The sequence below is a fragment of the Ananas comosus genome, linkage group 5 (genome assembly GCF_001540865.1).
Source record: "Ananas comosus cultivar F153 linkage group 5, ASM154086v1, whole genome shotgun sequence".
NCBI classification, from domain to species: domain Eukaryota; kingdom Viridiplantae; phylum Streptophyta; class Magnoliopsida; order Poales; family Bromeliaceae; genus Ananas; species Ananas comosus.
This window is the reverse complement of record NC_033625.1, coordinates 2576662-2589342: the sequence shown is the minus strand read 5'-3', so window position 1 is coordinate 2589342 and position 12681 is coordinate 2576662. Positions and strand designations below refer to the sequence as shown.

At 30.6% G+C, this 12681-nt stretch overlaps 2 protein-coding genes across 3 annotated transcripts; both read left to right on the top strand.

The window, feature by feature from the left end:
* On the top strand, positions 2381–11545 carry LOC109711126 (fruit bromelain-like). Of its 2 annotated transcripts, XM_020234050.1 has the most exons (3): positions 2381–2859; positions 5156–5798; positions 11262–11545. In XM_020234050.1, the coding sequence occupies exons 1-2, from the start codon at positions 2433–2435 to the stop codon at positions 5791–5793; spliced, it is 1065 nt and encodes a 354-aa protein (XP_020089639.1). In that variant the 5' UTR covers positions 2381–2432; the 3' UTR covers positions 5794–5798; positions 11262–11545. The 2 variants fall into 2 exon arrangements, with proteins under 2 accessions (XP_020089639.1, XP_020089638.1); XM_020234049.1 differs by lacking the exon at positions 11262–11545 and having other exon boundaries at positions 5156–5976.
* LOC109711125 (fruit bromelain-like) lies at positions 8007–11545 on the top strand. Its single transcript, XM_020234048.1, has 2 exons — positions 8007–8513; positions 10616–11545. The coding sequence occupies exons 1-2, from the start codon at positions 8087–8089 to the stop codon at positions 11254–11256; spliced, it is 1068 nt and encodes a 355-aa protein (XP_020089637.1). The 5' UTR covers positions 8007–8086; the 3' UTR covers positions 11257–11545.

Below are 12681 nucleotides of genomic sequence, written 5' to 3'. Positions count from 1 at the left end.
TTGATGGAACTATTTAAAAATTCTGAAAATTCTTACAATTAATATTTTACTAAAACGATAACTCAACTTAAAATTAAAGTATGTAAACTCAATTGATGGGGCTAGAAATATTTCAAAAGAGTAATACTAAATAGGGGCAATTTCATAGATAACCCTCCTAAAGCTGAAAATATCATGGATGCCACTATAAAGTTTAAAATATCATATATGCCCCTATAAATATAAAAAAGTATCACCCATACCCCTACAGTTAGTTATATTACCTTTACCATAGTTGTTTAATGGTTAAAGATGGGTTAACTTTTAAAATGACCTATTTACCCTCACCTATCTCTTTAATAAAAATGTATGGAGAGCCCCTCAATGGCTCCCTCAACTTTTATTTTTTTAAGTTAACATCCCATTAACTTTTGGTTTTTTAAAAAATTAACTAATTTTAGTGTATGAAAAATAAAAATTTTATCAAGGTTTTTATGATTTCACCAAATCTAGTGGCTCCATTTATTTTAACTATGTATAAAAAATTAAATAAAAGTAAATGTTGAGGATTTTTCGATCTTTCTTTAATTTTGGAAGCTTAAATTATTCTCAATAATTTTATCTGCATTAAATGCATTAAAAACTGAAATATAATATATTTAAGCTTTTGAACAAAATTCTCTTTTTTTAAAAAAATCAATAAAAAAAGCATGCATATTGATATAGTTATGTAATTTATTTTTGATTAAATAGGAAAAACATAAAATCTATAATTTATTTCAAATTACTATTACTGATTAGGAATGTGAAATGATATAGGTATACAATTTTATGTGAACTCAATTTTGAATGAGATGAGCTTAATCGATGCTGAGCGGGATAGTTTCAATTATAAGTACAAAAAAATGAACTCTCATCGTATTTAAATTTAGTTATGATTTTGGTCTATATCCAAATCGAATTTGAACCAAAACTCGAAGCCAAAAACAAAACCAAAACCATATAAAAACATACTATATATAAAATACAATTTTTATATATCATTTAAAAATTAATTTAATATTTATATATTAAATAGTCAAATTTAGATTTATAAAAATTATCTTGAAATACCTATTAGTGTTTCTATTATTGATAAGAGATAAAGGGTAAAAATGATATTTTAAAAATTTAATGATTTTAACGGATATTAACTAGTGGAGGGCATTTGTGATAATTTTTAATATGTTGGAGAGTATTCGTGTTATTATCAATTTTTGATAGGTATTAATGAAATTAACTATTTCTAGAAGGGCATCTGTGATATTATCCCTATAGTTAAGGAGCAGTGCAAGGGCAGAAATGGTATTTACACCTTATTCCGTTAGATTCTAACGGTACATAACCTGTAGGGGTATTCATGAATATTTTTTAAATTTAGAAGGGCATTCATGATATTTTGAATTTTAGAGGGCTATTGATGAAATTTCGGTCTCCTACAGGGGCATCTATGAAATTTTCCCTACTAAATATACATCCCTATTTAGCATGTATGATATACACGCACCTATTCTAAGTGTGGATGTATGATATACATCCACCCATTCTAAGATGGGATGGATTCTACTAGCATCCTAGAAAGGGTAGGTGTACATCATACACCCTAAAAAAAAATGTATGAATAGAGTTTTTATTATATATATATATATATATATATATATATATATATATATATATATATATATATATATATTATCAAAGAGCAATGGTCTATAATTGATGGAGGGGATTCAATATATTTTTTCCCTCAATGATCCAATCTTTCATTTGTCATTAGCCATAATTGATCAAGAGACTCTCACATTTCTTTGTACTATTATTACTGCGACTATTTATCTGTAGCATTTTAGGTTTTTTTTTTTGTTTTTCTTTTTTTTTTTGTTTATGAGAAAGAGAAGGGTCGGAAGCTATGAGTTTCGTTTTGTTTTATAGAAATGAACTCTGCGAGAAATATAAAATAACTAAAGTTCGAATTTGAGATCTTAGATATTAATCATCAAGGGCTCAGTCATTACAGGAGTATATAAAGAAATTGATCCTTCAAAATATAATGCTGTCTAATAAGTCTAGAATTAGACAATAATTTAAGAATTGGGTGCAATCCTTATTTTTAAAGATTGATTTGAGGGTACGAACCATCGATCTAGATATAGCTTTTACGATAATAAAAGGATATGAATGTACCTATCTAATTCTAAATTACCTATATCTAGCTAGCGTTGGATCCCTCAAACTAATTATTAGAGAGGAAAGGCGATTATTTTCCTTCAATAATGTTCCACAGCATCGATCTCCCACTAATTAATACTCCATGTAGCAATCACGCACTTCTATATATATGTATAAGCTCGATACGAGAAGCGTATCCTCATTAGATCATATAGTCTCCATTCCAAGTGCAGCTTCTCCTACACATGGGTTCCAAATATCTTCTCTTGTTCTTTTACATGGTTGTTTCTTTGATGTGGGCTTCGCCCCGGGCAGCTTCTCCTAGTCATCCCATGATGCAGAGGTTCGAAGAATGGATGGCTCGGTTCGGTCGTGTTTATACAAATGATGCTGAGAAGTGGCGGCGGTTTCAGATATTTCAGGATAACGTGAACTATATCGAAACCTTCAATAATCGAAGCGGAAACTCGTACACTCTCGGCACTAACCAATTTGCTGATATGACATTTGATGAATTTCTGGGTAAGTACACCGGTGCTTCTATCCCCCTAGACTTGAAGCAAGAGGCGCCCTTGACGTCCTTTGAGGATGTAAACGTGTCCGCGGTGCCCGACAGTATAGATTGGAGGGACTTTGATGCTGTGACAGAAGTCAAACAACAAGGCACATGCGGTAAGCAGTGTTGACTATAATATATTAATTAAAGCAGCTTAATTTTGTAAAACAACTAATTATCAATAAAAGCCTAAGTTTTTAGAAATAATCAATTAATTAACTGTCTAACATGTACGCCATGAGTACTAAATCTACTTAATTAGCAGTTTAGGAGGCCCTGAGTTAAAATTCCAGTAGGCTTCTAATTAACCTCATTTAATTCTCTTTCATTTTATTAATTTTTGTGTCTTGGATGTGTCAAATAAATTTCGAGCCTAAATAGAAGAAAGTTTAGAAAGTATGGTATTTAAAGTAACATTTTATTAGTACCTTTTATAGTAATCCATTTTTTTCACAAAGATCTCTCTCGTAGGAACCAAAGTTTGAATAGGAAATTTATTACTATTCCTCTAGCTAGGCTGCGTTTGCACTGGAGATTTTCTGGAATAAAACGGCATATTCCTAATTTGTAACCAAATGGTGAAAGATGAAAAAAAGGGGTTGTTCCGATCAAAACGGATTGTTCTGGGACAACTTGTTAAAAATTGTTCGAAGGGAAACTAAGAATAAATTTGTTCTTCTTTTTATTTTATTAGATAAATAGATATATAAATAAATATATTAATATAAATATTATGTTTATGATGATATATTTATACCTAAATTTTATTATATAATATAAATTAATTAAATTTGATATATTATTTATTTTATTTTGTTTTATCGTTTATATATTAATATTTTGTTATTTTATTTAATATTAAGTATTGTATATATAATCAATTTTTCATACATGATATATATTTATTAATTTGTATTGAAATTTATGATATTAGTAATTAAAATTATAAGGATATTATTAGTATTATACTTTATTCATAACATATATTATGAATAAATTATATAAAATAAATTATTATATATATTAAAATAAATATGCTATTTTAAATTAAATTATTACATAAAATATTATATTATAAATTAATATATGAAATAGTTTTATATAAAATATACTAATATAAATTAATTATTTTATTTTTAAAAATATATTTAAATATTATTCTAGACTTTTTATTCAAACGCTAGTAAGAATATTTTTTAAAATATCTCCAAATGTATCCAAACACAAATTTACAATGATTCTATCTTTTACCGAAATATTTTTTGTTCTCGGGAATAACAAAAGTTGTTTTACAAAATTTAGTTTTTCAACCAAACGCAGCCCTTGTTAACACAAGAACAAAATGTGCTCGGCCTACCATTCCATCTGCCTTAGATAAATAATTTTTTCACATTTAAATTGAAAGTTTATGTCTTAAGCCCAACAACAGTGTGCGGGCATTATATCATATATCATGTGTCTTCATATCAGATATGGGGTGAGACCGTCAAATGTGATAATTATAAACCGTCCCCAATAGTATATATATATATATATATATATATAAACGAAATTAGGCTATTATACTATATATAGTATCGATGCTTCCGGTATTATAGTTTTATTTTCGATCTTAAGATGTTCAAATCAATAATCCACAACGTAACATATGATTTAGAATATATAAAATTCTTAAAAATAAAATTTTAACTTTTTTTGACATTATTTACTTAGTAAGTAAATCATATTAAAATGAACAGTTAAAATTGAACAAATTTTAAAATTTGAGGATAGAACTTTTAAATTCAAGATTAAGTATGTTGATCTTGATCTAAATAGTTTAAAATATTTTTTTTATAAAAATATGAATAAATTTAGAATTTTTTATACCGTTATATATATTACAAACTCACCATACTAGTCATTGAAAATTGATAATTTTTAAATGATTTGATCATAAGCAATCCATCGAAAAAATATAAAATTTTATTTCAAAAACTTCAAATACCCTAAATCAGTTTTTAACGGCATGAATCATTAATTCGAATATTTTAAAGTTGAAAACAAGACTATAGTATCAAAGACTGGTATTATAGATAGTATAGGAGCTTAGCTCTATATAAATGTATAAATATAATAAAAGATAATATATTTTAACATATTATATATTTTAATACAAATTATTTTATTGTGCTAAGTACTAATAACAACAACAATAAAAAAAAATTATTATTTATTAGTACGATTTGTACTCAACAATAATAATTTAATGATAACAATAATACGGGTTTCTTATAGATTTAAATATTATTACATAATTATGTCTTAATAAATGACATATATAATTTCTTTTGCCTTAATTAATTAATAACGGACATATATATATATATATTTCTCTTGCAAATGCTATAGTAAAATTTTTCTTTCGAATAGAATCTTGCTGGGCGTTCACTGCGATTGCGACGGTGGAAGGAATCTACAAGATCAAAAAAGGAGCACTGATATCCCTATCAGAGCAGGAGGTTCTGGATTGCAGCGTTAGCAGCGGGTGCAAAGGTGGAGGCTGGGTGCACCAAGCCTACAAATTCATCATACGGAATGGAGGTGTGACAACCGAGTCTTCCTATCCCTATACAGGAGTTCTAGGCAATTGCGAGTCCAACATCGTGCCGAATGCAGCTGAAATCGACGCTTACAAGTTTCTGCCTAGAAAGAACGAAGCCAGTCTTAAGGTTGCCGTGTCGAAGCAACCGGTAGCCTCCGCTGTCGAAGCCACCAAGGACTTCCAGCTTTACAACGGTGGCGTCTTTAAGGGACCCTGCGGAACTGCAGTCAACCATGCCGTCACCATTATAGGTTATGGCGAGGACAGTAATACCGGAGATAAATATTGGATACTGAAGAACTCGTGGGGAAAAAACTGGGGCGAAAAGGGGTTCGGGCGTTTGGAAAGAGATGTCGCTGCAGTTGAAGGATTATGTGGTATTGCCGAGTGGCCGCTCATCCCGATTATCAACTCGACTCCTCTCGAACTCTCCGACGTGGGATCTGATGGCATAAGCGCTGTATAATTCAGATCGAAGCGATGTATAATTCAGCTATATATGAAGTGATCGATCGATCTGCTCGCGACACGATAAACTCGACAGCTACTAAATAACGTCGACGTGTGCGTGGAGATCGAGTTAACTTGTTTGGATGTGTGCGTTATGTATTCTGCGTGCTTAAGTGGTTCGTGTTCCTCGTGGCTTCCAGTTTGACCGATTCAACTAATAACTCAACTAACAACTCACTAATTACTCACTCAATTCTCGAGGAGCCCGCATCATCATAACCGTATATTTTTTTCATTCAATAACTGAAAATTTAATAACACCAATAATTTAATGTTATTGATAAAATTAGGCTGGAACACTATCAATAGCACAAAGTTATTGGTGTTATTAGTTTTTTAGCCATTGGATTGAGAAATATGCGGTTAGGATGATGTGGGTCCCCTAGAGTTGAGTGGGTGGTTGATTGAATAGTATAATCTAATGAGTAAAAATAACCAAACGGTTAAATTTAACGGTAGAAAACTCAATAGCACTAAGTCCTTGGTGCTATCGATAGTATCACAACTGGACTCTCTCTCTCTCTCTATATATATATATATAGAGAGAGAAAGAAAGCAAGGCTGGTATACTATCGGTAGCATGGAGACCTCCGTGCTACCAAGTTATTTTTAATGGTGCGGCTTCCAAATCAACGATCGGCTCTGCTCGAGTTGATCTACATTATTTAAAGTATTTTGAAGCTAAATTTCATAATTTTTTGGCATCATTACCTATCAAATGAGTAGTCTAAAAGTTAATGATTGAAAATAAAAATCTCATAAAAAATGATGACAAAAGATTTGAATTTAAGATTAGAGGTATTGATCTTACTCTAAATAGTGAAAAAAATTTTCTATAAAAATTTCATCAGATTTGAATTATTTTATACCGTTAAATTTACAAACGCATCACATCTACCAATAAAATTGTCAATTTTTTTATTTTTTCAAAGTCTGTGTCGGAACTATATCAAAATACATTTTCTTTTTTTTTAGAATGTTGTTATGGCAAGAATATCTAAGTATAATTTCAGTTCAAATTTTCATTAAATGAGAAAAATGCACGGAGGCCTACCCACTAAATGGATGAACGGAGGCCTCCTCAAATGTATATAAGACATTTTAAAATTGCCATCTTATATTTTCACTTTAAAAATTCCTAGTTATTTAACTAAAAAAATGAATTTAATTTAAAAAAGCACTCTATCAGATATATAGCAATTAATTATACTAATTTTAAAAAGTAATTGAGATTATAAAATTTCATGGAAATATTGAAAAATTCTGAAAATTCTTAAAATATTTTGCTAAAATGATAACTCAACTTAAAAGTTAAAATATGTAAACTCAATTGATGGGGCTAGAAATATTTCAAAAGAGTAATACTAAACATACATCCCTATTTAGGATGTATGATATACACCCATCCATTTTAAAGATGGAATGGATTCTACTAGCACCTTAGAAAGAATAGGTGTATATCATACATCCCAAAAATATATGTTTGAATAGAGTTTTCATTATATATATATATATATATATATATATATATATATNTTTTTTTTTTCCTCAATGATCCAATCATTCATTTGTCATAGCTAATAATTGATCAAGAGGAACTCTATACATTTCCTTGTACTATTATTACTGCTATTATCTTATTAGTAACCTTTTAGTTTTCTCTTCTTTTTTTTTTTTTTTTTTGAGAAAGTGAATGGTAACAAGTTATCAGCTTCGTTTAGCTTTATAGAAATGTACTCTGCTAGAAATATAAAATAACTAAAGTTCGAATTTGAGACCTTAGATATTAATCATCAAGGGCTCAGTCCTTACAGGAGTATACAAGAAATTGATCCTTCAAAATAGAATGCTATCTAATAAGTCTAGAATTAGACAATAATTTAAGAACTGGGTTCAATCCTTATTTTTAAAGATTGATTTGAGGGTACGAACCATGGATCTATATATAGCTTTACGTTAATAAAAACGGATATGAATTAATGTACCTATCTAATTCTAATTACCTATCAAGCTAGTGTTGGATCCCTCAACTAATTATTAAACAGGAAAGGCAATTATTTTCCTTCGATAATGGTCCACATCTATCTCCCACTAATACTCCATGTAGCAATCGCGCACTTCTATATATATGAGTGTATATATATATATATATATAAGCTCGATGCGAGAAGCTCATCCTCACAACGAAAGCTAGATCATATAAATAGTCTCCCTTCCAAGTGCAGCTGCTATTATTAGTACTGCTACACATGGGTTCCAAATATCTACTCTTGTTTTTTTACATGGTTGTTTCTCTGATGTGGGCTTCGCCCCGGGCAACTTCTCCTAGTCATCCCATGATGCAGAGGTTCGAAGAATGGATGGCTCGGTTCGGCCGTGTTTATGCAGATGATGCGGAGAAGTGGCGGCGGTTTCAGATATTTCAGGATAACGTGAACTATATTGAAACCTTCAATAATCGGAGCGGAAACTCGTACACTCTCGGCACCAACCAATTTGCTGATATGACATTTGATGAATTTCTGAGTAAGTACACCAGTGCTTCTATCCCCCTAAACGTGAAGCAAGAGGCGCCCTTGACGTCCTTTGAGGATGTAAACATGTCCGCAGTGCCCGATAGTATAGATTGGAGGGACTATGATGCAGTGACAGAAGTCAAACAACAAGGCACATGCGGTAAGAAGTGTTGACTATAATATAGTAATTAAATCAGCTTAATTTTGTAAAACAACTAATTATCAATAAAAGCCTAAGTTATTAGAAATAATCAATTAATTGACGGTCTAACATGGTATGCCATCAGAATTTAATCTACTTAGCAGTTTAGGACGCCCTAAGTTAAAATTCCAATAGTCTTCTAACCTCATTATTCCATTTTTTAAAATTAATTTTCATGTCTTGAATCTTTCAAAAAGTTTCATAGTACCTTTTATAGTAATCCATTTTTTCCACAAAGTTCTCCTCCTAGGAACCAAAGTTTGAATAGGAAATACATTACTATTCCTCTAGGCTGTATTTGGTATCGGAGATATTCTGGAACAAGACGGTATATCCTCCAATTTATAACCAACCGATGGAAGAACTAAAGAGAATGGGTTGTTCCGCTAAAAGCAGGTTATTCTGGAACAATCCGTTAAAAATGGTTCGAAGGAAAACTAAACACAACTTTGTTCTTCTCTTTATATATATATATNATAAATATATTAATATTTTTATGATAATATATTTATACTTAAATTTTATTATATAATATAAATTAATTAAATTTGATATATTATTTATTTTATTAAGTTTTATTATTTATTTATTAATATTTAATTATTTTATTTAATATTAAGTATTTTATATATAAAATCATTTTTCATATATTACAAATATTTTTAATTTGTATTAAAATTTATAATATTATTAATTAAAATTATAAGGATATTGTTAGTATTATACTTTATTCCTTACATATATTATAAATAAATTATATAAAATAAATTATTATAGAAAATAAATTATTATATATATTAACATAAATATGCTATTTTAAATTAAATTATTACATAAAATATTATATTATAAATTACTATATGAAATAATTTTATATAAAATATACTAATATAAATTAATTATTTTATTTTTAAAAATATATTTAAATATTGTTCTAGATTTTTTATCTAAACGCTACGAAGAATATCTTCTAAAATATCTTCGAATGTATCCAAATACATATTTACAATTGTTTTATCTTGTACCAAAATATTCTTTGTTTTCGGAAACAATAAATGTTAACGTACACTAGAACAAATGTGCTCGGTCTACCATTCCATCTGCCTTAGATAAATAATTTTTTCACATTTAAATTGAAAGTTTATGTCTTAAGCCCACCAACAGTGTGCGGGCATTATATCATATAATCATATCAGATATGGGATGAGAATGTGAGATAGTGAAACTTGATAATTATAAACCGTCCCCCAATAATACCTATATATAAACGGAATTAGGCTATTATACTATATATAGTGTCGATACTCTAGTATTATAATCTTATTTTCGATCTTAAAATGTTCAAATCAATGATCCACACTGTTATATATAATCTAGAATTTATGAAGTTCTAAAAAATAAAATTTTAATTTTTTTCGACATTGTTTACTTAGTAAGTAAAGCATATCAAAATGAACGGTTGAAATTGAATAAACTTTAAAATTTGAGGATAGAATTTTTAAATTCAAGATTAAGGATGTTGATATTGATATAGATAGTTTAAAATATTTTCTATCAAATGATTTGATCATAAAGTAAACTATATCGAAAAAATATAAAATTTTACTTTTAAAAACTTCAAATACGCTGGACCAGGTTTTAACGGGATGAATCATTAATTTGAATATTGTAAGATTGAAGACAAGACTATAGTACTGGAGCCTGCTATTATAGATAGTATTGGTGCCTAGCTCTATGTAAATATATAAATATAATAAAAGATATTATATTTTAACATATTATATATTATAATACATATTATTTTATTGTGCTGCATGCGTACTAATAACAAAAAAAAAGTTATTAGTTATTACCGCTATTTGTACCCAACAATAATAATTTAATGATAATAATAATACGGTTCTCTTATATAGATTTAAATGTTATTACATAATTATTATTATTATTATGTCTTAATAAGTGGCGTATATACTTTCTTTTGTCGTAATTAATTAATTAATTAATAACGGACATAATTAATTTCTCTTGCAAATGCTAAAGTGAACCTTAATTTTGAATAGAAACTTGCTGGGCGTTCGCTGCGATTGCGACGGTGGAAGGAATCTACAAGATCAAAAAAGGAGCACTGATATCCCTATCAGAACAGGAGGTTATGGATTGCAGCGTTGGCAGCGGGTGCATAGGTGGAGGCTGGGCGCACCAAGCCTACAAATTCATCATACGGAATGGAGGTGTGGCAACCGAGTCTTCCTATCCCTATACAGGAGTTCAACGCAATTGTGAGTCCAACATCGTGCCGAATGCGGCTTACATCGACGCTTATCAACATCTGCCTAGAAACAACGAAACCAGTCTTAAGGTTGCCGTGTCGAAGCAACCGGTAGCTTCCTATCTCGAAGCCACCAGGGACTTCCAGCTTTACGTCGGCGGTGGCATCTTTAAGGGACCTTGCGGAACTGCAGTCAACCATGTCGTCGCCATCATAGGTTATGGCGAGGACAGTAATACCGGAGAGAAGTATTGGATACTGAAGAACTCGTGGGGAAAAAACTGGGGCGAAAATGGGTTCGGGCGTTTGGAAAGAGATGTCTCTTCAGTTGAAGGATTATGTGGTATTGCCCAGCAGCCGGTCATCCCGATTATCAACTCGACTCCTCTCGAGCTCGCCGACGTGGGATCTGATGGCATAAGCGCTATATAATTCAGATCAAAGCTAGCTATGTATGCATATATAATTCGGCTTTGATGAAGTGATCGATCGATCCGTTCGCGACACTATAAACTCGTATAGCTACTAAATAACGTCGACGTGCGCGTGGAGATTGAGTTAACTTGTTTGGATTCTGCGTGCTTAAATGGTTCGTGTTAATTCCTCGTACGTGTCTTCCAATTTGAGCGATTCTCGCCCTCACGATCGAGTGTCCTCTGTATTGGATGTTGTTTGAATGTTTATGATATTATATATCAATTCGTTCGTGTGTTGTGACGTACGTGTATTCTACTATGACTTGATAAGAATATGATCGAGTATTAAAAGTGTGTTGCTTAATTACCCCGATCGAGTACGAACTAGTGCTTATTACAGGAAAACTGTGCACGTGCGCGCGCATTTAGGGTTAGGATTTATTTCTTTGTCGGTAAAAAAGTATGCAGCTTATCTCTGAATTATTGATCACCTTGAATCAGCTATCTAATCTTTCAAAATTCTAATTTACTATTCAATCTTTCAATTTATTTAATTTGAATCAGTCAACGATACTTAAACTCGATGGTAGGACCTTGTTCCGCACCAACAAATGCCTTTCTAAATATAGCTGCTTTTTAATTAGTGCCATGTATATGACTTCCACATTTATTCCAAGTTAGCTTTGTTTCTTTTCCAGTTTGTTTGTGTGATGTGGGCTTCGCCGTTGGCAGCCTTCCATGGCGAACCCGATGATTCCGAGGAAGTTCGAAGAATGGATGGTCGAGTCAGATTGAGTAGTTTTGCAATGACGAAGATGAAAAATTGCACCGGTTTTAGATCTTTAATTAAGAACAATGTCGACCATATCGATGCCTATCTAGAAATTCCTATACTCTTGGCATTAATCAATTTGCTTATAAAGCAAACGTTGAGTTTGTAGCTCAACACACTGGTTTAATTATATATCCCACGAAATATTAGATCAGACTCTATAAATGACGTTAATTTGAGGATGTTAACATGTCCGCGGTACCTAGCTCAGAGCGTTGATTGGAAAGATAATGGTGTTGTAACAAATGTCAAGATTAATATAGGCGCAATAAACTATATAATTAAGCATTTTAGATTAATTAATTTTTGCCCAAGATGTTAATTTGATCGTATTCTTAATCATCCCTATTCACCAAAACCAAGTAGATAACAATGTGACCTCTATACCGACCGTTTCTAGCGCAAGTGGCAAAATACTTAATAGTTGGTATCTGAGGTCTCGAGTTCGAATCTTAGTTGATTCATATTTCTAGCTAAGTTTATTTTCTAAATGAAATAAATGAAGCGGATAGTATGCTACTTATATCTCTCTCTCAAAAAAAAAAAAAAAACCAAACAAACAACGTGACCTCTATAATATAGGCAAGCTATACTAGTGAAAACAAGGGG

What these genes read in the sequence shown, in the direction of transcription:
- LOC109711126 (XM_020234050.1), top strand. Translation starts at nt 2,433, where the DNA reads ATGGGTTCCAAATATCTTCTCTTGTTCTTTTACATGGTTGTTTCTTTG. An exon ending in CAAACAACAAGGCACATGCG is followed by an intron (nt 2,860 to 5,155) that starts GTAAGCAGTGTT and finishes TCTTTCGAATAG; the next exon opens with AATCTTGCTGGGCGTTCACT.
- LOC109711125 (XM_020234048.1), top strand. Translation starts at nt 8,087, where the DNA reads ATGGGTTCCAAATATCTACTCTTGTTTTTTTACATGGTTGTTTCTCTG. An exon ending in CAAACAACAAGGCACATGCG is followed by an intron (nt 8,514 to 10,615) that starts GTAAGAAGTGTT and finishes AATTTTGAATAG; the next exon opens with AAACTTGCTGGGCGTTCGCT.